At 37.9% G+C, this 26,978-nt stretch overlaps 2 protein-coding genes and 1 long non-coding RNA gene across 3 annotated transcripts; all 3 read right to left on the bottom strand.

Annotated features, from left to right (window-relative positions):
- LOC137083870 (uncharacterized) lies at nt 1-2,768 on the bottom strand. Its single transcript, XR_010906638.1, has 2 exons — nt 2,721-2,768; nt 1-2,592 (listed from the first exon to the last, which is right to left on the bottom strand). It is a non-coding gene; the product is annotated as an uncharacterized lncRNA (long non-coding RNA).
- Nucleotides 2,769-7,431: 4,663 nt separating this feature from the next.
- On the bottom strand, nt 7,432-16,110 carry tsg101b (tumor susceptibility 101b). Its single transcript, XM_067437455.1, has 10 exons — nt 15,914-16,110; nt 15,745-15,832; nt 15,406-15,471; nt 15,126-15,289; nt 14,900-15,026; nt 14,688-14,748; nt 10,167-10,264; nt 9,308-9,510; nt 8,837-9,076; nt 7,432-8,745 (listed from the first exon to the last, which is right to left on the bottom strand). The coding sequence occupies exons 1-10, from the start codon at nt 15,956-15,958 to the stop codon at nt 8,656-8,658; spliced, it is 1,182 nt and encodes a 393-aa protein (XP_067293556.1). The 5' UTR covers nt 15,959-16,110; the 3' UTR covers nt 7,432-8,655.
- Nucleotides 16,111-16,273: 163 nt separating this feature from the next.
- hrasb (HRas proto-oncogene, GTPase b) lies at nt 16,274-26,591 on the bottom strand. The gene is made up of 6 exons (XM_067437454.1): nt 26,292-26,591; nt 24,600-24,733; nt 20,163-20,341; nt 19,907-20,066; nt 19,639-19,762; nt 16,274-18,067 (listed from the first exon to the last, which is right to left on the bottom strand). Exons 2-5 carry the CDS (start codon nt 24,708-24,710, stop codon nt 19,643-19,645), a joined length of 570 nt encoding a protein of 189 aa, XP_067293555.1. The 5' UTR covers nt 24,711-24,733; nt 26,292-26,591; the 3' UTR covers nt 16,274-18,067; nt 19,639-19,642.
- Between the last annotated feature and the right edge of the window lie 387 nt (nt 26,592-26,978).

Genomic DNA, 26,978 nt, shown 5'->3' with positions numbered 1-26,978 from the left:
AAACAAAAGAGCAGGCATGGCATTACAAAACATAACAACAAATAACAACAGAGAAATACTACAACTTTTCTAGAACTTCATAATTCATACAGGGTAGGGTCAAGACTAAACAATGCTCAATGAAACTTCAAATAGGACAAAATGCAGGTGGAATGCAACTTGATGAGCAGTGCTAACTATAGAGAGTCATAGCTACTAACTACAAGAGTTCACAGTGTCTGGGAGAGTCCTCAAAGTAAAGGACAGTGGGTGCACACCAATGGCTGGGAATGTCTTTGCAGGAGGAGTCTTACAGTAGTCCCTCTCTCAGGAATGGGTCCCGCTGGCTATGACTGGAATCCAGAAGGTGGATTTCATTGATAAGGTCTGGATCTAAGATGTCCCCAGCTGACACCCAGGACAGCTCCTCTGTGCCATAATCCTCCCAGTCCACTAGGCATTGAACTATTTCAAGGTCTCTACGTGACTCCAGCTGTCGGACCATGTACACGTGCTGCCCACCAATCTGAGGTAATGAAGGGGCTTTTTGGCTGTGGACAAAGGGAGAGCAGACCACAGACTTTAAATTTGAAATGTTTAAAAGTGGGGAGAATGTACACCTGGGTAAGAGTAGCCAGTAAGACACAAGGTTGACCTTCCTAGGGATCTTAAAATGTCCAATGAATTGGGAGGCCAGATTCCAAGACTTTTGATGAAGTGGAAGATCCAAAGTTGACAACCACACCCTCTGACCATGAGGCAGTGATGGTCTGATTCTACACCTCTGGTTGGCCTGTTTCTGCTGCCATCTCTTTATTGACCAGATCTGTCTGGCCATAAGTCTGAGGGTGAAACACAGAAGACAAACTGATGGATGCTCCAGTAAGATGGCCAAAAGACCCCTGATCAGAGACCATGAAAGTCTCCAGATGGGTAAAAAGGTTAAGTAGACCTTAAGGGAGGGCTTTAGTTTCTTAAATGTAGGTGCACACAAAGCACACACACTATCAAACATCTTGATATGCTTCAAAGTTCTTGTAACTCCAGGGTGACCAGAAATATATCCATGTCCCCACTGCAACACATCAGATAACACAACATTAGAAACAAAAAGGCCAGTGTCCATCTGAATGCTGCCATTGGAGACAATGAACCCAAGGAATGAGACTCTTCTCTAACTTCACAAAGAGGATGTTCCTTAACAGTTGAGACAACCTGACAGACATGCTGGACATAATCTCGGTAACAATGGGAGAAGATTAAGATGTTATCAAGATAAACTAATACAAACTGGTTAAGCATCTCTCGTAGAGCATCATTAATGAATGCCTGGCAGACGGCTGAGCCATTGACAAGCCCATAGGGCATTACTTGATATTATTAATGGCCATTTGAGTTTTGAAGGCTGCCTTCCACTCATCCCCGGTGTGGATCCTAACCACGTGGTAGGAATTACAAAATGAATGACAGTTTGGTTAATATAGTTGCATCTTGTAGGAGATCAAAGGCTGTAGTCATCAGTGGCAGTGGCTAGTGTTATTTCACAACAGGCAATACATTATCGGAGATTGCCATCATTCTTCCACACAAAGAAAAACCCAGCTCTTGCCAGCAAGGGTTAAAGGGTGGATGAATACAGAGCTGTGTTGATATATTCCTCTTTAGAGGCTCTTTCTGGGGCAGTTCACTGGCACATGCAGAACACTTAACAGAGGTTTGCATATTCTTGGGAAACACAGTACAACTCGGGAGAGGCAGCAAGATCACTGGAAGCTACTTGTCTCGGCCCAGAAATAGACTGGTGACCTAAATGGGACTGGTGACCCAGGCAGTTTAGGGAAGGTTGTTGGTGGCTTAGGAGAATGAGAGACAAGCCAGACACACAACATCTGGTTGGAAGACCAATCAATTTGTGGATTATGCAGAACTAGCCAAGGATACCCAAGGACCAAAGGGAACTCATGAGAATTAATAAAAAAAAAAAAAAACATTCTCTATGAGAACCAATTCACTTTCTGCTGCTAGGGCGTAGAACTTGATAGAAAACTCCATCACATTGTGTGTTCCTTGTGTAAGTTGATGCTGTCGATGATCAACCTCTGCTCTACTACCAGGATGATGGAAGACCTTCCTTATCTCTGCTATGAATGCTGGTCATGAAAGGAGACTGCCATTCCCAGAAAACCGTAGCCCAATCCAGCACCTTTCCTACGAGGAGGGTTGTCCTCGAGTGACTCTGCTGCTCTCCAGGGAAACTGTTAGGCTGCAAATGGAAAGCAAGAGTACACTGTGTTCCCACCATACCTCTCAGGAGCTGGAAGTACCTGCTTGAGTAGGAGACCTGCTGGTGGACTTGAGGGATACCTTGAGACTTGGCTGATAGGACTTTAGCAGTTTGAAAGATGCACTGATGTCTTAGACACTGGAGAATCTCAGTTAAAATATGTTCATACATGTGAATCGCTGCAGCTTGACTAGCTCAGCTAGGATCCATTCCACGATGGAGGGAGGAGTCAGTTCCTTAGCTGGGTATACTTCCATGGCATAAGGTGTCTAAGATGAGTCTTGAACCTGGGTCTCCAAGTCAGGGAAAGCTACTTCCCTACCGCTGGTCTACTGGGGAAGACAATCTATTAAGGACACATGTTCAGAACTAAGAGGATCAGACAACTCAAAAGAAGTCATAGCTTTACAAAACTATAAAATAATATAATAATAGCAACAGAGAAATGCAACCTAACTTTTCTAGAACTCAGGTAATCCATATAGGGTTTAGCTCAAGACTGAACACTGCTCAATGAAACTAGGAGCAAATACAGGTGGGACAAATTAACTTGATGAGCAGTCCTAACTAAATATTTCACAGTAGGTGGTGCCACTAGTGGCTGGGATAATCATTGCAGAAGGTAGCAGACAGAGAGCTCTAGTGGCATGGAGAGTCATTGCAGGAGAAGTCTTAGACAATTATAATTTGTAAAAGGTCAATGCCGATTCATTTTTTGATAATACATTCAGGAAGGAATTTTTTTGTGAACTGGAATGTGTGCAAATGACTGTGGGGGATTGGAGGATGCAATGGATACACATGCATGATGCATCCTTCAAAATAAGGCAAGTGAAGGACATACATTGAGGGCAGCCTTCAAGCATCTTTTGATGAGGCTTGATGATGTGGCAGGCAAGATATGCAGCCTTAAGGGAACGCAGCCTTGCGATTGAGAAGGAACCATTGTAAGGGGGTCGGAATTCAGCACACTGGCGCCAATAGTATTGTAATTCAAAATATCCTTTGGGGATTTAATAATACTGTATTATATAATAATTTAAACTTGTATAAATATTTCATGCAACAGTATATTGGGGCTGTTACAGTATGTTTACATGTCGGGGCCCTGTCGAAACTTATTTACTTACCAGCTGACTGTTCATTATTTAATATCTTTACTATATTTTTGATAATGTGTATTTTATCAGCATTCTTTCTGAATAAAATTTCTAAGTGAAAATCATAATGAAATACATCTTATTTTAAGTTCACATCACACAAAATTCAAAGATAACAGCAAGTGACCTTCATGTCAACATGAAGCGAAAGTTAAGTTGAGTCTTTTCTTCCCTGAGATATATGCGAGTGAATTGGTTTCTTGAACAAGAAAAAATGTAGGGCTGGATTTAATTTTGTCTATCAGCAGGAATTGATTGGATGGTTGTGGCTTGCTTCTGCTGTGATCTAATGTGAGTGACAGGCTGTCCTGTCCTCGTGTCATAAGAGAAGAGATGTCATTGTAAATGGGAAAGGCAGTTCGATTAAAGATTATGAGGAGGAATATTTCATGAAAATTGTAAATGTCCATTTTGATATTATGGAAACCTTAAACCACAAGTGGGTAAATTTACCTGTTTTTCCATCACCCCAACAGTCTTCCAGTGTTTGGATGGTCAGGCCTTTACCATGAATGATAGTGTTGCTCTGTCTCCCCAGATACACACACCCTTTGGCAATCCACATTGGTCAGTTCAGTCAAACCGTTGTGCCCTAGGTTTTACCCAGAGGGCTTTATTAAACTAAGGTCAACAGGCTGTCAGAAAGAAGAAAACATATAACATTCCCATACGATGGGGCTTCCACTGAGCAGATAATCAATGTTTCAGTGTTGTCTTGTCACTGCAGGCTAAGACAGCCACTCCAGCTGAGAGCAACGACAATGACCTGGCAGCCAATAAACACCTTCGTCAGTTTCCTCCACTTCTACACATGCAGGGGCCAGTAAAAATCGACAATGCCAAGGTGACACATTAAGGCCCATAAAAATATTTGTGGGCTCTGTACTTTTTTCCCTTTTTTTTTTTTACAAGCATTTTGTCGAGTGTTTACAGGCCTGATCTGAGATACTACATCAAATACATGGTGCAGTAAATCAAACATGACTTTCGTCACCTTTGAGATAAAAGGCACTGAGAAGGGTTGTAATCTGTTCAGTTCAAAAAGGACACAAGAAGGTTATCAGTCAGTGCAGAACCACTGCAGGCAAAAAAATCTGAATTTCAACCAAGATTGTAGAAAGAAAAGGCAGAGAGGGTTGGGTTAAAAGGAGCATAGGCTGTTATGAAGGTTAGTGATTGAGGTTAGCAACTATGACAGGCCTATTAGCTCTAACATCTCCACCTGCTGACACATCACTGCCTAGCAGCAATGAGTGAATTAGATTTAACATCACATCCAGCTGCCACACATCTCCTGTCCCCCTCAACCCAAACCTGAATCATGAACAGTGCAGGTTCCAGCGGCGACGGGCTGTTTCTTTCTCCCGTGTGCAATAAAAGCTGATTAGAGTTGAAACAGTTGACCGGTCCTACCCTCCTTCACAGCTGCTGGATTAGAGGCTGAAGCCCATCATCTGTGAAATGAAATTTCAGATGGCCAAACAGAGACAGTCTGAGGTGCAGTATGCGAGTGTTAGAGAGAAGAAGGCACAAGACATAATGTGCAAGGTCACACATCATAGCTAAAAGGAAAATATGAAGATGATAAACATTTAAGTGGTGAACGGACACACTCTGCATTGAAATGTATGAAACCCACAGTTGTTAACGATAGAAATGGGTTAGAAAGTTCTTGAATCTTTAATGTTCTGAATTTTCTGAATAGTTCGCTTAAAATGTAAAACTATAACTATTTGAGAACATCAGGCAATCAAGACAGGAGAAGATTGTTTTAGATAGAAAGATACACATTTTTTTTTGAGTGATAGTGTTCACAAACATTCTAATAAAATAAAAATGTAATTAAAATAATATTAATCAATTTATTAAAACTAAATCGCTAAAATGATCCAATGATAGGAACCGCTGAAGGAATTGCTTTTCACAAAAATGGGCCGCTTGCAGGAGCTCAGTGAACTCAAGCGTTGTACCATGATAGGTTGCCACCTGTGCAACCCAAAGTCCATTTGTGTAATTTCCACACTACTAAGTATTCTTTGGTCAACTGTTAGTGATAATATAACAAATTAAAAGCAATTGTGAAAAACAGCAACTCAGCCACGAAGTGATAGGCCATATAAAATCACAGAGCAGGGTCAACGCATGCTGAGGGCCATGTGCGGAAGTCACCAATTTTCTGCAGTCACTAGCTACAGACCTCAAAACTTTGTGTGGCCTGCAGATTACCTCAAAACAGTGTGTAGAGAGCTTCATGGAATGGGTTTCCATGGCCGAGCAGCTGCATCCAAGTCTTACATCGCCAAGCACAATGCAAAGCGTTGAATGCAGTGGTGTAAAGTATGACGCCACTAGACTGAGCAGTGAAGACGTGTTCTCTGGAGTGACAAATCACGCGTCTCGGTCTGGCAATCCAATGGACGAGTCTGGATTTGGCTGTCTTTATTGTGCAACGGGTAAAGTTTGGTGGAGGGGGATTATAGTGTGGGGTTGTTTTTTAGGGGTTGGGCTTGACCCGCTTAGTTCCAGTGAAACGCTTCAGCATACCAAGACATTTTGGACAATTTCATGCCCCCGACTTTGTAGGAACAGTCCCTTCCTGTTCCAACTTGACTGTGCACTAGTGCACAAAGTAACGTCCATAAAGAAATGGATGAGTTATTGAGGACCTTGGGTGGATTGCAACAGTCCTGACCTAAACCCAATAGAACACCTTTGGGATTAATTAAAGTGGAGACAGCGAACCAGACTTTCTCATTCAACATCAGTGCCTGGGAATGGTCAGAATTCCCATAAACACACTCCTAAACCTTGTAGAAGACAAAGAAGATTAAACCCATAGACTGTAAAAAAATATGGATGTAGTGTCCGTGACGTCACCCATAGGATTCCGATAAGCCGTTCTGAAGCTTAAAGTTGAGTCGAGCTGGGCGTTGCCATCTTGTGAGCGAGTCATCGCGTGTCACTCCCGGATAACAGAAAATGGGCAAAAAGGCGGGATGTGGGTGGGGCTGAGGTGACGCAATAACTATAGACGACAGATAAATGGCTATCCACTTGTAACCACGCCCCCTAAATTATGCAGAACTTTAAGGATTTATATAACGTTAACGAATGAGTTATAAAAAAATTCACCTCCCTCACAGTTGTCATGAAGATCAAAATTAGCCTTATAAGCCAAAACCACAATTTGTACCAGGCTGTAAACATGTTTTTTTTCTGCTTTAAAGTTGAGAATTTTAACATGGGGCTCAATGAGACTCTGCTCCCTTCTGGAGCCTGCCTCTAGAGGCCAGTTAAGAAAATGCAGTTTACATTACTTCCGTATTGGCTTCAAGAGAGATTGCGGGAGGTTGCCGCTTGATTAAACCCCATGGATAAAGAATAGGATGTCATTAAAGTTAATGTGCATGTAAAGGCAGGCATCCCAGAATTTTTTGCAATATAATGCATTTTAAATCTAAGGCTATAGCCATGCTGGCTGACAAGGGTGCTAAAACTATGTTTTCGATTCCAGGGTTGCCAGATCTACGTTACAAAATCATTGACCAATCAAAAGCGGCCCAATGACCAATTCAATTAGCTTAAATGCTAAAACTCAAAATATGCCACTCCCCAAAATGCATATTTTAGTCACTTTTAATAACTTGAAAATTACTGTATAATAGTAATCATAAAATAGTTCATAAATAAAATCATCTTAGGCTACTTTAAGATTGGCATATGGTAAAGAAGGAAAAAAAAAGTTTCTGTGAGGGTGGTAACCATTTGTTTAAAATTATTTAAAAATGAACTATTTACAGATTACAATTTAAATAATAAAAAAATATATTCTTACATTTATAATAGATGCATTCAATACATTCTTCCAAAAATAAATTACAATAGGCCACAATAGTTTAATTTACTAGCAACAATCCTGGAAAGTCCAACTAATCTATAATAAAATAATCTGTTACTCCCTCACAAAAATCTCATCATCTAGCATATCTTTATTTCTGGGAACATACAAATTAGGTCAAGTAAAATATTTCAATACAAGTATTTTTATTAATATATAATGTATGCAATTTATCAAGCATTTAACCCACATAAAAACAGTTTAATAGTAACTCAGTTCTGAGGGAACACCACAGACTTGGCAACCTTAGTTCGTTGTTCAAAACAAAACAAGTGCTTTGTGTAACATTGTGTATCGCACATTAAGGTATCATAAGAAGTTTGTGCAATTAACAGATGATGAAATTGAAACTGTCTGAAATTATACATTTTTAAAAATGTCAAAACATTATTTAGATATTTAGATAACCTGACCCAGATTTAAGTCTTTATTTTATTTTTTATTTGTATTACAGATATTCATTAAACAATTTGATACCTTCATAACTCAGACACGTCACAATAATTTGGCCATTCCCTTAGTTCACTTGATTGTAGGCAAAACACTCCATTCATGATTATAATGCTGTTACATTCTTTGCAACAAAAAAGTTCCCTTCATACTTTGTGATTTTATACATCATATCTCAAAGAGATATAGAAGTTAAATCTGAAGATCTGTAAATCAGTTTTATAAAGTACATTCATGTAAACTGGCTGCATAACAACTGTTATCACAAGCAGAATTGCAAAAATGCGTTATGTAGTGGAGGATGACAATGATAGAGCATTAATAACGATACAATAAGATTCTGAGATGTTAAAGTTGATTGGTAATCTAAAAATAAAAGAAAGTGCTGATTTTAAGAGAATTATTCAGGAAAGGTACTATTTGGAGATTAAACTATATAAAAATAAGCCCAACATTCAGGTTGAGCAAACTGACTGTAATTCCCAAACTTCTTTACCTTTACCCTTTATCTGAAAAGACACTTAAGAAGAATGTGAGGCACAAGTTACAAAAAGTGCAACGATTGCTGTTTTTATAAGGCTATGCTAAACTCCTTAGCTGAGCAAAAATGTCTCTTGCAACTGTTTGATTTCCTTTCTTTCCTTCTGGAAAAAGTTAAGAACTTTAAAGGTCATTAAAGGTCACAATTGTTTTCCTTCTTTACATAATAGATATATTCAATGCACTTGTTGTGTAATGATGCTAACTTCATGTAAACTTCAACATCTCCATTTTACAGATTTTTTTTGGTCCTGGGTAAATTACAATCACCTTTCACATCACAAAGGCTGTGATTTAGTATACCGCGTGGTACAGCTGGGAGGGAGAAGATTTATTTTGGCAGTTCAGTACAGGTCACTGAGGCCTGCTATTTTCCGGGCCTTCTGCATCAAGGCACGCAACTGGAACTGTTTTCTGGAGAGAAGGCGCACATGCTACACACAAACACACACACAACAGGATATTCACATTAATATATTTCAAATATTAGACAGCAAGACGATGACAAAAAGGCAGTTGACCAACCTTGAGGAAGACATCCAAGTCAATGACATCTCTGCGTAACGCTTCACCCAAGTAGAAGATAGTGTCTTCTATGGCGTTTTCTTCAGCGTAGAGGTTCAGAATCTGCTTATAAAGAGGAGCGGTGGGCAAAATCACATCATCAATGTCATTGTCCTCAGACTGGTTCTGCATCCTTTCCAGGGCAGCTGTTAGCTCATCATCTTTCTGCTTGAGGCTGTCAATGTTTTTGTCCACATCAGCCTGTGATTCAATGAAAAGAACATGTTTTATTTTTTTACATTTGAAAAACATATTTCAAAAGTTTTACATTTTCAGGCAGATACCTTGTTAAAAAGTGACTTCTAAGATTGTATAAATTAGTAGTTATAAGCATCAGTCACTATCATCTAAGGTATCATCAACAACAAATCAGAATGTTTGGCTCATTTCAACTGTAACTATACAATTACAAAATCGTCCAATCTCTTGTACCATCTCCAGGTCTAGTTTGGTCACCATCTCCTCCAGCTTCTGGTGGCCTCTCTTCAGGTCTTCCTCTGTCCTTTTCAGGGCATCCAGCTCTGCTTGTGCTCGATCCATCTCTTCTTTCATCCGTCTGCGCAATTTGTCACTGACCGCAGATACCAAAGATGCACGGATTGTGTCCTCCCCGATGGTACCGTCACGAGTGGGCCCTGAAAAGCAGCAAAAATATTTGCAGTTGATGAAAGTACAGTTTAAATAGACCTGTATATGTCTGTGTGTGTGTGTATTATATACATTATATATATATATATATATATATATATATATATATATATATACACGTTTATGATTACTACTGTTCAAAACGTTTCAGCTGTTAAGATTTATTCATGTTAAATGTAGTGTCTTCCTGTATGTTGCTCAATAAGGCTGCATTTATTATCAAAAATACAATTAAAATCTTTAAAAAATAACAATTTTCTGTATATTTTAAAATGTAATTAATTCCTGTAATGACAAAGTTGAATTTTCAGCATCATTACTCCAGTCTTCAGTGTCACATGATCCTTCAGAAATCCTTCTAATATGATGATTTGATGCTAAAGAAATTTTTTTTATTATTATTATGAAAACAGTTTTACCATTCGATATTTCTCATGGTAACGTGATTTAAAAAAAAAAAAAGTAATGCATCCTTGCTGAAATTAAAAAAAATATATTATTATTTATTTATTTTATCATATAAATCTTACTGACCCCAATGTTAGTGTGATTGTTTTTGAGACTGATACACAATTAGAAATGCATGATTGATCAGTCTCTTTTGATTCTTAAATTATTTTGAAATTTCATTACTATTGCTTACCGACTGCAGTAACAGGCGTCACTGGGGTATAGAGAGAGGACCCTGAGGTAGTGGGGTATCCAGAGGCTGCTGCAGGATAAGGGTAGCCCTGAAATCCCCTGACAGACACAAAAGAAAATAGGGTCACACTTTATATTAGGTGGCCTTTACTCTGTACTTAACCATTTGGTACAATACACTTGTACATACGTGATGGTGCGTTGCAATTACATTTAAAGTAATTGCATTTAATTAACATTTGTAGTTACACTGTTAACTTTTACTCATTCACTTGTACAAAACCTTACTCTAACCCCTAATTGCAGCCATATCACCCTGTAGCCCAAGACTGGTTTCATCCTGGCCAAATTTGCCCATTGGCCACTGTTCATCATGGCCTCCTAATAATCCCCATACACTGATTGGCTTTATCACTCCTCTCCGCCAATCAGCTGGTGTGCGGTGAGCGTTCTGGCACAATATGGCTGCCGTCGCATCATCTATGTGGATGCTGCACATTGGTGGTAGTTGAGGAGATTCCCCCTTCCATATGTAAAGCGCTTTGAGTGTCTAGAAAAGTGCTATATAAATGTAATAAATTATTAATCCTGACCTTAGACTTACTCCTAAACCTAACCATACCAATAAATGTGGTAATTTTCCAGAACAAAATTTAGTTAAACTGTCAATCAGCAATCTTGAAGGTATTTCATATTAGGTTAATGCCACCTTATGTTAAGTGTGACTGAAAATACACAGTACAATTTCACGACACAACAGAGAAATAGCATTTACACATCTGGGCTTACTTTATCTTTTGGCACATCCAATATGTTGTCCCATTTCTTTATAGTCACTTCAGACACAACAGCCAGCATTTACATTAATGATTTGTCAAAAGCCTGTCAGTGATCTAGCATAGATTGAACATTTCATTAGTATATATTTACAATTGCTGCTGAACAGCACCAAACACGACTATTTGTTCTAAGAAATATTAACAAAATATCACAAGAATCAAAATAATTCTTCAGAGGGAATATATGATTCTATTCATGATTCATTGTAGGAACTCTGATGTATTCCTTTCCCTTGCATTAGCACCAAACAATGATTTCAAAGAGATCTAGCATGATTATATTCTGGTTAAGACTTAATTATCAAAAAACAAAAACAAAACAAAAACTTGAACAATAGAGCACATATATTCAGAAAATGTATTGCGAAATAAGCCGTGCTCGTCTATTGTTCTTTCTTTTCCTGCTATTCTGAAAAGGCGTTCAAAAATAGCATGTATTATACATGAGTTTGCCAATTCTGCTCACTAATTTAATAAAATGGTTAATTCCTTTTTAATGGCGTTTCATTTGTGCACAAAACCAGCATTCAGTGTACCGCAAGGTTTTCGTGAGTCTTTAGAGAAACTTATGGTGCTTTCACCTGTGTGTATTTTGACTTAATTCTGTTCTCAGCTTTGGCCCTCGAGAGCCACTCTTTCCAGCAGAGTTTTGCTCTAATCCTTAATCCAACAACTGACTTGAGGAGAGCATAACAGTTTAATGATCTACAACAAAATAGAGATAGCTTTGGTGATAACCAAGCAAATATTTAATTACTAAAATAGTCATTTCTCTGTAGTAATGGAAAACGTGCATTTACACACAAACTGACCACAAGCGCAACTTTCAGATGCAATCTTTATTTTTTTGCTTAAAGGTGCACTATGTAGTATTTTTGCAGTAAATATCCAAAAACCACTAGGCCAGTGTTATATATTTTGTTCAGTTGAGTACTTACAATATCCCAAATGTTTCCAACTATTTGTAAATTGGACGTTTCAGCATAGCGTTTGAGTGAGTCGCCTGTCAATTGCGTCATGTCTGCGTTACCCTCGGTTTTATTCTGCAGAAGCGCTTTTCTCTTCGCAGTGTGAACATGTCACAACAGCGCCAAGCGAACACACAGAGTAACGTCATAACATAATTTTAAACACACTTAAATGTATCTGATAAACAGAGCTGCTTTACCTTATAATCATGACCAGAAAAAGCGGAAGTGCGCACAGCCGGCGACTGTGTCCCGTCCCGTCATAATTAAAGTCCCGGTACTCTCGAGCCGTGTGTTTGTATAACAAGCGCTCCAGCGGCCGTGCTCAGCTCCACAACACTCGGTCCTGCTCTGCTTTACACTACAGTAACTTTAATAAGCATCCATGAAGATGATTTCTGCCCGAGTCCTATTTTCCACCGGCTGTGAGGTGAAGACCACATGTCCCAAGATACTGCTCTCACACTTGGCGTCATCAAACTACGCCTTTGTTTAGAATAGGCGCCCTCCAGTGGACGGAAAGTTGCATAGTGCACCTTTAACTGTCAAAGAATGGAAAGCACAGGATTGTGGGATATCAAAGGCAGCGAAGCATTTATGCAGTCTTCAAATATCTATCAGGTAAAGGTCTCTCAGGAGACAGGAAGTGAAGCTAACAATGGACTCGGACATGCCTTGATGCTTTCCTACTTTGGAATGCATTCTCCGAATGCAGCATTTTTAAGCTTTTGGAAGCAGCCCTAGAAAGTTACAGGCAGGTGTGTTTGATCTAAACTCTGCAGGAAAGCATATCTCAAGGGCCAGAGTTGAGAAAACATGATTTATACAATGCTCATATCTTTTAATGCTGGTATTAAAATAAATGTCTCTTTGGTGCAAAATGCATGCTTAATGATCCTACTTAAAAATACTGTAGGTGTCTTTAACTGCATTATCATTTAGATTAATAATTTGATAAAACGCACTTTTACGTTGTAATTATGTTTTTTTTTTTTTTTAAATACCTGCATGTAAATACATCTATAAGCAGTAGGGATGCCACAATTCTCAATATAATATTGAACCATTCGGTACGGCATTTACAGTTCAATACACGCTTGTGAAATGCCTTTTTCCGGTTTTCCATTTAATTAATTATTTCAATTTACCACCATTTAAAATATTTTGGCTTTTTTTATACAGTATCTTTTAATCAATGTATATTGTATATTAAAGACTATGTAGTTTAAATTTTAGCCTACATTTATTCATTTAATTTCATACTTAAATGCTACCGTACATCTCTGAGCTACCACTGAAAATATTTATATATATATTTATTTTATATTATACAATACACTAGGAACGTGTACAAGGATTTTTTAAGTAAAGTTTTAATGTTTAGCAAGGTTTTTCAAGTCTTTTAAATGAAATAAAGAGAAATAGTAAGAGTATTGCAAAAAAAAGAAGGAACTTTTTGTTCCTGTCACCTAAGGCCCCGACCACACGAAGCCAGAGCTTTTCGTATCCAATCTTTTTTCTCTCCTCGTTTCAAGATATACATGCGCCCACACGAGAGAAATGAAAACGACTCAAAATGATGTAGTATACATGCCAGGCCAGTGCGTGGTGCTGTAATTCTGCCACAGAAATACACTAAAAACGGAGAAGAAGAGTTATGTCTAGAAGGGGTACAGCAGTGGTTGGATGTGAGGCAAAATCTCACGATAAAATAACAATAAATACATTTGCTACTTAACAGATGTGTTTTGTTAATGCCTACACCTACCACAACCCAAAACATACCTTACAATAATGTAAAGAAGCTAATTAAATGACGTGATATTGATGTGCGCATGCCCAGTGCCCGTAGTTGTATCCCTTAACTCTTTCACCGTGCTGGAAGTAGTGTGATGACATCACCAACAACGTTTCACAAAATATACGGATTGCATGTACACACGAAAATGCAAGATTGTCGTTTTCAGATTTATCCACTCTCTTGTTGCATCCTTAATAATTACACTGTGGTTACCCTCAGTTTACACTGTAACCCACCCTTTAAACCTACCCATACCACAACACCTAACCAGCAAAAGTGTTTGCAATACAACATGAACATTGTACTTATTTGTTGATACATACATAGTAGTTAAGGACATCTAATATAAAGTGTGACCAGTATATTCTGTTACAATGGATATCAATGATGAAATATTGTTAAAAATAAATAAATAAATATAAAAAGAGAAGGTCAGATTTAAGTGTTCAGACATAGGCCAGGTGACCTATCTGATATGTATTGAATTTAGAACCACATATGAAAGAGGCCCAAATAAGATGAGAAAATGTTGATGTTTTTTGCCATCTCATGTAACAAGACCTGATCTGTAGCAGATGTCTCACAAACACACTTGTGTTTGGAGTCGGTACGATTTTAAAATATTATGTTCATCAAGGGTGCATTTATTCGAACAAAAATATAGTAAAACAATATAAAATATTTTAATATTATTAGAATTTAAAATAACTCTTTTCTATCTTTTTTAGTTATTTGATGAACAGAACATTTAAAAGATCAGCATTTATTAATAATGAATAATTATCTTTTGTGACATAAATATATTTACTGTCATTTTTTAATAATTTAATGCATCCTTGCCCAAACTTTTGACTACATAGTCACCAGTAGACCATATGACCAAGATGAGCGACTTGCACACTGAAATAACTTACCCTGGATTGGCAGAGTGTCCTTGATTATAAGGCAAGCCTGGTGTGCTTGGCATGTAGGAAGCTGGAAAGAAATATTAAATTATATAATTAATTAATAATAATTAATGTTGATGCCCAAATCCAAAATACAAATGTAACCTAAACGTTTAAATACATGATCTATCAGATCCAATATCGTGTGCTAAACCAAAACAACCAGACTCAAGTATTACTGTTAGGTGGGCCGGCTGCCGGAAAAGCTGAGTAAGCTGCCTGAGTGCTGGGCCGAGAGAAGACTGGTGGTTCCTCTCCAAACACCACAATCATCACCTGGATCAGTCCAAACAAATCAAACTGGGGCTAAGGAAGAGAAGAACAAAGCAAACGAAAGGTGCATGAGTTAAAGAGACCCTTTCCTAAATTAGGCTTACACAGATTTAAAAAAAAAAACACACTTACAGGTTTCCATTCATGCAGGTATGGGAGGTAAATCTTTCCATTGGCATCCACGTGTTTCCCAGGTTTTATCATCATGGCACTTGTAGGTTTGACAAAACAGATGGGAGGGTTGTAGGGATAGGTGTCAAGAAGCCACAGGCAGATGGGAATGTTGTATGTATTTCCTATAGAGGAGGAAAATATTGAATAGGGAAAAGGGTTCAACATAAGGAACAGCTGAATTGTTAGGGAGTCTGAAGAGTGGAGAAACTAAAAAACTCGAAAAGCTGTGTCTCTATACCTCGGTAGCTTACTGGCACTGTTCCTGTGAGACTCAGCAGCTCTTTGGTAGAGCCATCATTGAACACTGAAAGAAAAAAAATGCTAAATGAGAGCAGGCCAGGGCAATATATTTACAATACTTAAACTAAATTGATTTCAAGTGGTATAGGCCTACATATAATTAAAAACGAAAACAAAAGTATAAATTATTTATACAGGCAAATTTAAAAGCCCGCAAACTAGTTATGTTCATGTTATCTTTATTGAAAATAAATGTCAAGTGCTTTAAAATGTAAGAAATTAAATCTAAACATTTGTATGCGTGGTTGTTGAAGTTTGGAGCCAAAATAAGTCTTACCGTAGTTGTCCATCACAGGTTTAAGATCTTTATAGTGAGACGTCACGTTTGTTAAGTCGCGTGCGGTCAGATCCCTATATTTATAAATCTGTGTACACACAAAAACATTACCCAGAACATGGAAAAACCTTTGTAAATATCTTCTCTGGTATGCAAGTGTTTATCATACCTTCGCCAATGTTTTCCGTATAGAATTTTCGTTCATTGCCGCCATATTTACAATGATTATAAACTAATGTATTACTTTAAAAGACTATACAACGTGTATCAGTTCAATTAAGTAGTTGCGTTATGGACGTAAAATCATAAATACTAAATAATCGCATCCATAACCAGGAAATCACGGCTAAACTGGCACTACTTCCGGTCAGATGACTGATGACGCACTACTCAGAAGTCGCTCTTCATTGGTAGAAGTATGTTCAGTATTGCAACAATTATAAGGACTTTATAAATTCATATTTATGATGTAGTACTAGTAACTAAGTAAAATGTGATAGCCTATTTAAATATTCAGATGTAAAACATGTTCAGAAAACCAAAACAGGCCTTTTTATTTGACACTTTCTTTACACAGTAACCAATGGTAGGCACAATGACAGCTTGTTAAATGAAGTTCAGTGTTGCCTTCTCACCATAGACACAAAATAAGAAAAAATTCTTTACAAATAAAAAAATAAAATAAAGTATTATTTAGCCTACTGCACAAAAACGATTATGCTTACCAGAGCCTTATTTTGCAATTTCTTCAGTAGGAACGGGGGGAAACCTCATCATAAAATGATAGCAGCATTTAACGTAGGCTATGACATACTCAAAACAGTAGAGGTTCAATATAATTTGAAGTCATGTATTTGTGTATTTTACATAATGTCAATAATTGTGTAATGGAAAATGGCAATTAACCAACATTATTAATGTACAACAATATTCAGTAAGTGGCAGCAATCACACCACAGTACTCTGTGGCAGAGATAATCCATCAACACGATCTGGGTGCTCACAGCATTCTGACAGAAACCCTTGAAGGTCATATCCATAGCTACTGACATGTGATTTAAAGGGAGAATCATATCCGCCCATGTAGGTCTATGTCCTTGAGAACAGTCAATAGACTGTAAGGGAACAAATCGCTCTGCAATCTTTATCAAGCAAAATCGTCAAATTTCAGCCAGAAAGAGAAGACACTTAGGCCTAGGCCTACTGCTAGTCGAAGACATTATAAAGTGTTCATCTGAATCACGTAAATTAATTAGAAAGAACTTTGTTTAAATTTGAATCATATGAATCATTTCGTCATATGATCATTTATAGGATTGATGAATTTACATGATTTACAGTAAGTATAATACAAGCAATCTGATGTCTGAAAGAAGTATCTTTACTGACACAAACAGGTAAAATATACTTCCTAAAGGCATTATGGGGGAAATACATTTTAAGATTAGACAATTAGTTGGCTTATGCCCTGAACATGGGAACAGCACAGTGCTGGCAAGAATATCAACAAAAGATTTTCATTCCTTGCTTTTAAGTTTAAAGTAGGTAACCGTTTGTCATCAAAAATCATTTTCCAACAAAAATGGTTATATTTTTCAAGAGATTTTTGTCTTCTTTAGCCAATGCAATTATTTGTGACACATTTGTCTAATAATGTAAATGAAAAGCATCACATTTGTATATTTAATCAAGCCACAATTCAAAGACCCCAAGGGCCATTCAAATACAAAAAGGCTAACAAAGAATAAAAGCGATCCCACAGCATGTCCTATCGGAGCTGTACGTTCTAATCGCAATATATTGCACTATAACTTGTGATACACACTGCATATGGCTGTTCTCTTTGCAAGAGAACGTAATGAATTATGTACAGTTTATTAGGTTAGACTTCTTCTAAGCAAATGACAATACAAATCTTGCTCACATCCAGACATGTGCTAATCTAACTGATGTAGTAATTCTCCTCTCCATCTCGTAAAGTGTTTTTCTAACATACACATCTGACAAAGCAATATGAGAGGTTATTTTCTGAGCTATTACTTCCAGTTAAGAGTAAATAGTTTGTTTAATGTAAATATATTTAATTGTGACAGCTTTCATCCAGTCGTAGCAACTCCAGTGTTGAGACCATTAAAATAAGGTACAACTTCTTTCCTCTCCAGTAAAGGAGAGAGACGGGAACATCCCTAAGAAGACTGCAGGGCTGCCAGAATAAAGATTTCCCTTTTACAGTCTGCTCTAAACGTCCAGCGTCTGTGTAGGTGTTGCAGTGTTTGTGGTCTGTAGGGCTGCATTGCTCTAAAAGCCACGCCATGCACACTCACTGCAAAGAGAAAGGGAGCACACATGAGTAGCAGTACACAACGGTTTAATTATGAATACTTGTATGTTTATGTTACTGAGAATCATATAGCTATGGTTTGAATCATATTATATTAAAGTGCCACATTTATTCTATTTTAAAGGTTCCAATTTTTTTGGAGATTTCCAACAATAGGTTGACATGCATCCAAGGCCAAAAAAACAAACAACTTTAAAGGCTTGCTCACCCCAAAATGCAAATAAATTCTTTCATCATTTACTCACCATCGTGTTGACCCAAACCCATAAGACGTTCAAAATCAGAGCCAGTTCTGCACTCAGCATTGACAGCTACACAACTACCACTTCAAAAAGTTCATAAAGAGATTGTAAGACTAGTCTATATGAATTGAAGGATTTAGTCCAAATTTTCTAAAGAGACAATTGCTTTATGATGAACTGATTCAATTTAGGCTTTTATTCACATATAAACATTGATCTGCAAACATAAACAGAAGTTCAAACACGCTTGACTTGTGAGAACAAACCTCATTGGTTCCTGCGGAAGCTCAAACATGCTGTATAACATGAGAATGAACCTCATTGGTTCTCGCATGTCAAGCGAACATGCTTGAGCTTCTGTTTATCATAACTGATGTGTGGGTTGATGAATGTTTATATGTGAACCAAAAAGATTTACCATTCATCAGATAAAGTTATTGAGATTCTTCAGAAAATTTGTACTAAACCACAATTCACATCGAATCGTTTTTTTACAATCTCCTTATGAACTTTGAATTTATGAACCTTATGAGATGTGTGAGGGAGGGACAGCAACCTCTCAAATTTTATTAAAGATATCTTCATTTGTTTTTACAAAGATTAACTAAAGTCTTACGGTTTTGAATGACATGAGGGTGAGTAATTAATGACAGAATTTTTTTCGGGTGAACTGTCCCTTTAATTTTCTCAAAATATACACTGTAGCATCACCACGTTTCTCACAGTGTCTGAAAGCCCTTCTTTTGGAGAGCCTACTTTGCTCTGATTGGCCCAGTCTGTTGTGATTGGTCTACCGCTTACAACGTGTCTGAAACGAATTGCCTATTTCCATATCTGAATTTCACCTTCAGAGACTCCTCACCACTTTACACACAGTGAAGCGAACAGAAATGCGGGCGTCGTATTGTTTTTTTTTTTTTTACAGAATCAATTCAAGCCTGATTCTTCATCTACTGGAAGTGCATGCAAAGTAGATTTTCTTTCCCAACACAGAAAACTATTTTTCCCCTGTCGCCAACAAGAACCAAACTCTTCCAGGCCTCAGCTACAACTACAGTGTTTGAGGGCGGTTCAACATAAATGTTGTTCGCTGGCAGCCAATGAACACCATGTGCTGGAATTATGCAAATATTTTACAAAAACCTACATAGGTTCATGCAGAAAGTTAGACTTCAGAATTGGTTTGTTGTTTTGTGAGACAATAACTACATTTACTTTTACATTCACAAACATCTATATTACACACAACATGAAAGGTAATATCTGAAAAGCATAATAGGGGCACTTTACTATCAGAGTAAAAGTGTTTACCGGATCATGACACAACGCAGCGGCAGTTCATACAGTCCTGGCCGTTGTCATCTGGCGGGTTCAGTTTCCTCAACTTATGCTGCCTAATTTCACGGACGAGTGTGTAAAAGGCATCTTCCACTCCCTAATCAGAAACACACACGCACACACTAATTAGGGTTTTTCTGAGCAATATACATTCAGCCATGCAAGTGAAATTACGACAGCTTGATACTTGACAAAATGATTCGTTATACAACAAAATATATTTGGCTGAAATGCTTCTAACCTGTCTTGTCTTGGCTGAGGTTTCAATGTAGGGTATACCATAGCTACGGGCGAGTTCCTGGGCTTGTCTTGTGTCCACAGTGCGTGCTGGTAGGTCACATTTATTACCCACAAGCACCATAGGCACATCATCTGAGTCTTTAACTCTCTTAATCTGTTCCCTTTAAAAAGCAATGCAAACAATCCACATTTATAGTGATATTTGTCTTAAGAAACAAAGAGATGTATTCTTATACCTCAGTTTCCTATAATTTAACCTGTATTGATGAATGTCCTCAAAAGACTTGGTATTGTTTATGGCAAAAACACAGAGAAACCCCTCTCCGGTCCTCATGTACTGGTCTCTCATTGCACTGTACTCTTCCTGACCAGCAGTATCCAGGATATCTAACAGACACGTCTCTCCATCAATCACCACCTGTTTCCTGTATGAGTCCTGTGAGGAAAAAGACATCAAAAATATACAATATAAGATGTTTTTTTCTGAATATTGTAAATAGGGCTGTCACTAATGTTTATTTTGGTAATCGAGTAATCGGTCGATCAATCTGACAATTAATCAAGTAATACAAATTTTTATGGTCATAAAAATAGACTCAAGCAAAGACCTAAGCCTCTAAAGTGACTTTTATTTGGAAGTTGCGATATATAGTTTGCATATTTAAAAACATATTGATGTATTCTCCTGTGTTGGTGTAGGTTTATAAATGATTTACCTTACAAATCTGATGAAATGGCACATTGTGTTCCAAGATGAATGTTATAAGCAACCCAAACTCACAGCATATGCAGAGATGGAGTTTGAGACGTGCCCCATGCATGTAGAGCAGCATTTACTGTGAACGGAGCTGCTCTGAGACGCATGTAATCTACATGCATGTAAATCAATAAAGCGCATACAGTGGGGCAAAAAAGTATTTAGTAAGCCACTAATTGTGCAAGTTTTCCCACTTAAAAAGATGAGAGAGGCTTGTAATTTTCATCATAGGTACACTATAAGAAACAGAATGAGAAAACAAATCCAGAAAATCGCATTGTCTGATTTTAAAAGAATTTATTTGCAAATGATGGTGGCAAAGTATTTGGTCACCTAAAAAAAGGTTTTTGGCTCTCACATACCTATAACTTCTTTAAGAGGCTCCTCTGTCCTCCACTCCTCACCTGTATTAATGGTACCTGTTTATACTCGTTATCAGTATAAAAGACCCCTGTCCACAACCTCAGACTCCAAACTCCACTATGGCCAAGACCAAAGAGCTGTCAAAGGACATCAGAAACAAAATTGTAGACCTGCACCAGGCTGGGAAGACTGAATCTGCTATAGATAAACAGCTTGGTGTGAAGAAATCTCTGTGGGACCAATTATTAGAAAATGGAAGACATACAAGACCACTGATAATCTTCCTCAATCTGGGGCTCCACGAAAGATCTCACCCCGTGGGGTCAAAATGATCATAAGAAAGGTAAGCAAAAATCCCAGAACCACACAGGGGGGACCTAGTAAATGACCTGCAGAGAGCTGGGACCAAAGTAACAAAGGCTACCATCAGTAACACACTGCGCAGCCAGGGACTCAAATCCTGCAATGCCAGACGTGTCCCCCTACTTAAGCCAGTACATGTCCATCTGAAGTTTGCTAAAGAGCATTTGGATGATCCAGAAGAGAATTGGGAGACACTTTTTGGTAAAAACTCAACTTGTCGAGTTGCACCATACCTACTGTGAAGCATGGGGGTAGAAACATCATGCTTTGGGTCTGTTTTCTCCAAAGGGACCAGGACGACTGATCCATATAAAGGAAAGAATAAATGGGGCCATGCATTGTGAGATGTTGACTAGGGTTGGGCATCGTTTTGATTTGAACGATTCTGATTCCGATTCCGATTCTTACTTTCGATTCCGGTTCTTTTCGATTCTCGATTCCGATTCTTTGAGGGGTGGAGTCAAAACATGTCACATCGATATTCAATGCTATTTTCAATACAACGGGGGAAAAACGCTGCATATACTGTCAATTAGATATTTTTTATATAATTTTTTGTCTGTCTTTTGAAAAGTCTAGGCAATCAAACATTTCTTCTGAAGAGATCACTTTATATGATAAAGCTTTTAAGCTTTTTCTCATATATAAACATTGATCAATTACTATTAAAATTATCTCTCAAATATTTGTTAACTCAATGTATTTTTTACAACGGGGTAATTGTGTTGCAATAGCTTACACACAGCACAAGTAAGCTTGATTTTGAATGGTAAATTTAATAAACAAAGATACATATTACAAAAAATAGCACAAATAAATACAATAGAATAAAAGATATAAATGAAATAGACTGCTTTATTTTTTCAGGTAGGTCTAACATTCAGGTAAGAAACTGAATAAAAAAACACAAAGTGGCTAAATAAATTTAAAATAACATTGATAATGTTTTTGCAAAAAATTAAATAGTTGTTTCATATAAAACCATTAAAGTTACACAAGTTGATCAGTCAAGAGCAGTGTGATCGTTTGTCTTTTTGTAGTTTGACTTTGAATAACAAATGACCGCTGTCCCTTTAAGAACTGCCGTACTCATGGATCCTTAACACTGTTCCTGTTACTCATTCTTCATTTCTTCCTGAATTGTTTAAGAGAGTTGTTTGAGAATTTGTTTGAGTGTATTTGACCAATAATACGCTGAAAAAAAGAAGCAAATATTTGCACTTGTATGTCAGGTGCGGCTTTATTACGGTAGGCTATGTGTGTGTGTGTGCGCGCTTCAGATGTGAGCTTGAAATCTGCGGGGATTCGTAGAATTGTGTGCAATCCCGCGCGATATTCAGACCGATCACACACACTAACACTAACACGCTGTCGTAAGGAAAAGTCCAGCAGAACGCGTGTCCGTCGTGTTCAGAGGTTAACCGGCTGAATGAGAATATGGGGCTGCGTGTCAACTCGCTGTCGGTCAGAGAGGAGAGGAGAGGAGAGCAGCTGGGATCGATTGTGTAGGCTGAGCAGGCTATCGTATCTTTTCAGATATTTCAGTATCGATATTTTTTACATGACTAGTTGCACTGTGCCGACCCAGGCTTTTAAAAGTGAAATAAATCCACACTTCAGAGCCGCTTACCGGGCTTCCATGAACAAGCGGGCGGCAAGCAACGGAAATCAAGTGGCCATGGAAACCAAAACTTGCGCGCTTGGAACCGAAGATCGGAACCGAAAATAATTTTTCCAAACGATTCCAATGGAATCGATATTTTTTAAACGGTTCCAAGTTAGAACCGGTTCTCGATGCCCAACCCTAATGTTGACTAAAAACCTGCTTCCATTAGCAAGAGCATTGAAGATGAAATGTGGCCAGGTCTTTCAGCATGACAATGATCCCAAAAACAGTGCCTGGGCAACGAAGGAGTGGCTTCGTAAGAAGCATTTCATGGTCCTGGAGTGGCCATTCTCCAGATCTCAACCCCATAGAAAATCTTTGGAGGGAGTTGAAAATCTGTGTTGCCCAGCGACAGCCCCTAAAACATCACTGCTCTAGAGGAGATCTGCATGAAGGAATGGGTCAAACTACCAGCAACAGTGTGTAAAAACATTGTGGTAACTTACAGAAAATGTCATTGCCAACAAAGGGTATATTACAAAGTATTGAGATGAACTTTTGTTATTGACCAAATACTTATTTTCCACCATAATTTGAGTTTTCCACCTCATTTTAAGTGGGAGAACTTGCACAATTGGTGGCTGACTAAATATTTGTTTGCCCCACTGTAAACCATATAAAAAAACTGAGTACTCAAATTTAATCAAGGAAGCACGACACCCCATTGTAAATTATCTAACTGCTCAACTGACACTGCAATATACAGTGAAATATATTCTGTTACTGATAAAGATGAAGTGGGAACTGTGGACTATTTGACCAAAGTGGGGCAAATGTTTTACCCTCAGATTAAATGTTGATGTTTTCTATTCATATAATGTTATATTTGAAATTAGGGAGCTATATTATGCACTGAGGTCAATGTTTTTTTTTCCAATCATGATAACTAAGTAGTTTTGGTATGTTACTGAATATGTCAATGTAAATGTATTTGGTCTTGGCGGACTAGAGCAACTATGCTGCTACTTTTGATTATTGCTGCTGCTGGACTTACTACTGCCAATAGATACAGACATGCAGCTGCTGTATGAACAGACATACATACATCTAATAGCAGACTTAGGCAGGTGGAGCTGGGGGAGGTGGAGGGTTTCAGAAGAACTCTAATAGCATGCAGTAGGACCAGCTTACAGCAAAGTATGAACCAAACTATTTAAATCTTGGGCAAGCAATCTCATTGGGTGCAGGATCAGCAGAGGCCAATCAGCTTGTCATGTAATAATGGTGAGACAGTTTGCAGACTGCATGTAAAGGACTTATTAGCCTGTTCCATCTGAATTTCAATACTGAACACACACACACACACACACACACACACACACACACACACACACACACACACACACACACACACACACACACACACACATACACACACACACACACACACACACACACACACACACACATACACACACACACACACACACACACACACACACACACACACACACACACACACACACACACACACACACACACACACACATTACATATGAGAAAATGGTAAATGACAGAAAATACCATTTTGCCATTTTTACTCACCTCAATGGTTGGGTCATATTCATCAACAAAGTGGTTCTGAATTAGCTGTATGGTCAGAGCACTCTTGCCTACACCACCTGCACCTACCACCACCAATTTATATTCTGTCATTCTCACTGCTGCTGAGTCACGAGCTGAAAAAAAGAAAGCAGGAACAAGGAAATTTGAGGAAATAAAGGGAAACATTTTGAATGATTCCTTCTAGGTCTTCTACACTTGAAACAGTCTGTTGAACAAATTAAAATAAGCTTACAAGGAAAAGGGGGGAGATTCCAGTCAACATCTACATATAGTATACCAGTGCTTCCTGGAGTAAAGCACTCATCTTGCTGAAAAAATTTAAGAAATTACCCTTGTCTAGTGATGTAGCACTAGACAAATGCAAAGCTATTTTAAGGCTGCAGTGGAAACTTGTCTACAGGACTTTCCCTGACAGTAATCTATTTGTATTATTATTTAAAATGTTTGATTCAATGCCAGAAGAATCCTTTTCATTCACAACCTGTGTAATTTCATCCCTTCCCAACTAGATTTGAAATTCTGACAACCTACTTAATAAATTAAGGATCATCAAGAGAATATAAACATCAAAGAACCTATATATAACAGCCGATCATCTAAGATGTGCTTAAACATTTGTTTTTGAATATTTATTTGCATAAACTATTTTTGTGACTTTTATTTCTCCTTACATGTAGTTACCATATTAGTCAAATAAAGTTATTATACAACTATTATTTGCTAAAGGAATTAGGGGTCATCTGAATCTTTGTGCAATGTTAAAAAAACATCAGTTAGTCTATCAGGTTCAACTTGGTTACTGGACACTGCATCAAGTATTCCATTTGAAAATCTATTTTTAGCTCCTCCACCTGTCATGTAGCCTTACCTGTGAACATCATTTTATTTTTCCCTGCTGGGAGTTTACAACTAATATTGCTTTTAGGCTCTGGATCACAGTAAACATGTCAGACTACAACTTTTAATTACAAGTCAAAAGAGTTTTTTTGCCCATACAATTAGTGATCATCACACTGCCTACCAGGTAGGATGTCACGCTTTAAAAATGTTTCACTTTAAACATACACACAGTCACACACGTATATACAGTTTACAGTTTATATAGCTAAGCTATGTATCTAGCCTATATGTAATGTACAGATAATATCTTATTTTTTCCCATTACTGTTGAGATGGAATGACATCACCTTTATTGACTTTTCAGACGATGCGCAATGTAAACAACGTAGTCATTTTAGTGAGCAGATCTCTGCTAACAATACAGTGGCAACCAATCTATGCGATGATACAAGTTTTTTAAAACGTGTGGAGTGCAAAAACTAGCTTCATACAACGTTTCTTGCTCTGTTGGTTTAAATAAACTAACCTACATCGGTCATGTCCATACAGAACATCGCTGTACGTAGCATGTAATAGTTGTACAGCTCGCTACAATGTAACGAACTAGAGATGAATGGAATTCAGGCGCGCGCACTGATTTGACGCATTTGTTTCGTTTCCCATGTTCACTACAGTAGTAGTTCTTCAGTTTCGAGATGCTAGAGACATGATTTATGCCTTGATGCCAAAAAAATATGTTCCGTTCAGCGTCTACAAGGAACATTTTCCGCTGCTGATGTTATTCCCACACGACACACAACATAGAAAGACAGCAGCTGGACTAGTACTTACAAAATACACGGCGCTGTTCGCTGGTCTCGACGACACAACACAAGTCAATAATATGTCGACATCCTTCCCGCTGCTCCTCTCAAAGCTCTGCTGCTCTCAACTGTTTTCGTCATTAGACAGCGCGTGTTCTTCTTGTTCTTCTCGCGCGCTACAGATACGCTGAAGCAGATGCGATCAACACAAACATCGAACAACGAACTGTCGGTGTGGGTCGACTGATAGGCGAGCGGTGTGTGTGTGTGTGTGTGTGTGTGTGTAGGGGGAAGAACAAGGAGAGGGAGCTTAGAGCCACAGCACACGCCCAAACCCTGTGTCTCAATACACACAACACCACACACTCTCTCAACCCTTCTTACATTACAGGTGGGCTGTCTTATGTTGCACAACACAAAACAACTTCGCTTTCTTTCTTTCTTTCTTTCTTTCTTTCTTTCTTTCTTTCTTTCTTTCTTTCTTTCTTTCTTTCTTTCTTTCTCATTACAGAGCAATTCCCATAGCAGTTAAATTAAAAGTAAATTAGAGGGAAATTTAATTGGATAAACTCGATGAAAAAAAAAATAGGCTAATTGTATTTTCTTCTTTTTCTTCTTTTTATTATTATTATTATTATTATTACAGAACAATGTCCATATAGCATTAAATCAAAATCTTAATAATAGTTTATCAGATTACAAATACTGTCTCAAC

Source organism: Pseudorasbora parva, chromosome 1 (genome assembly GCF_024679245.1).
Source record: "Pseudorasbora parva isolate DD20220531a chromosome 1, ASM2467924v1, whole genome shotgun sequence".
NCBI lineage: Eukaryota > Metazoa > Chordata > Actinopteri > Cypriniformes > Gobionidae > Pseudorasbora > Pseudorasbora parva.
Note: the sequence above shows the minus strand (reverse complement) of the source record. Positions and strands in the feature narration are given on the sequence as shown.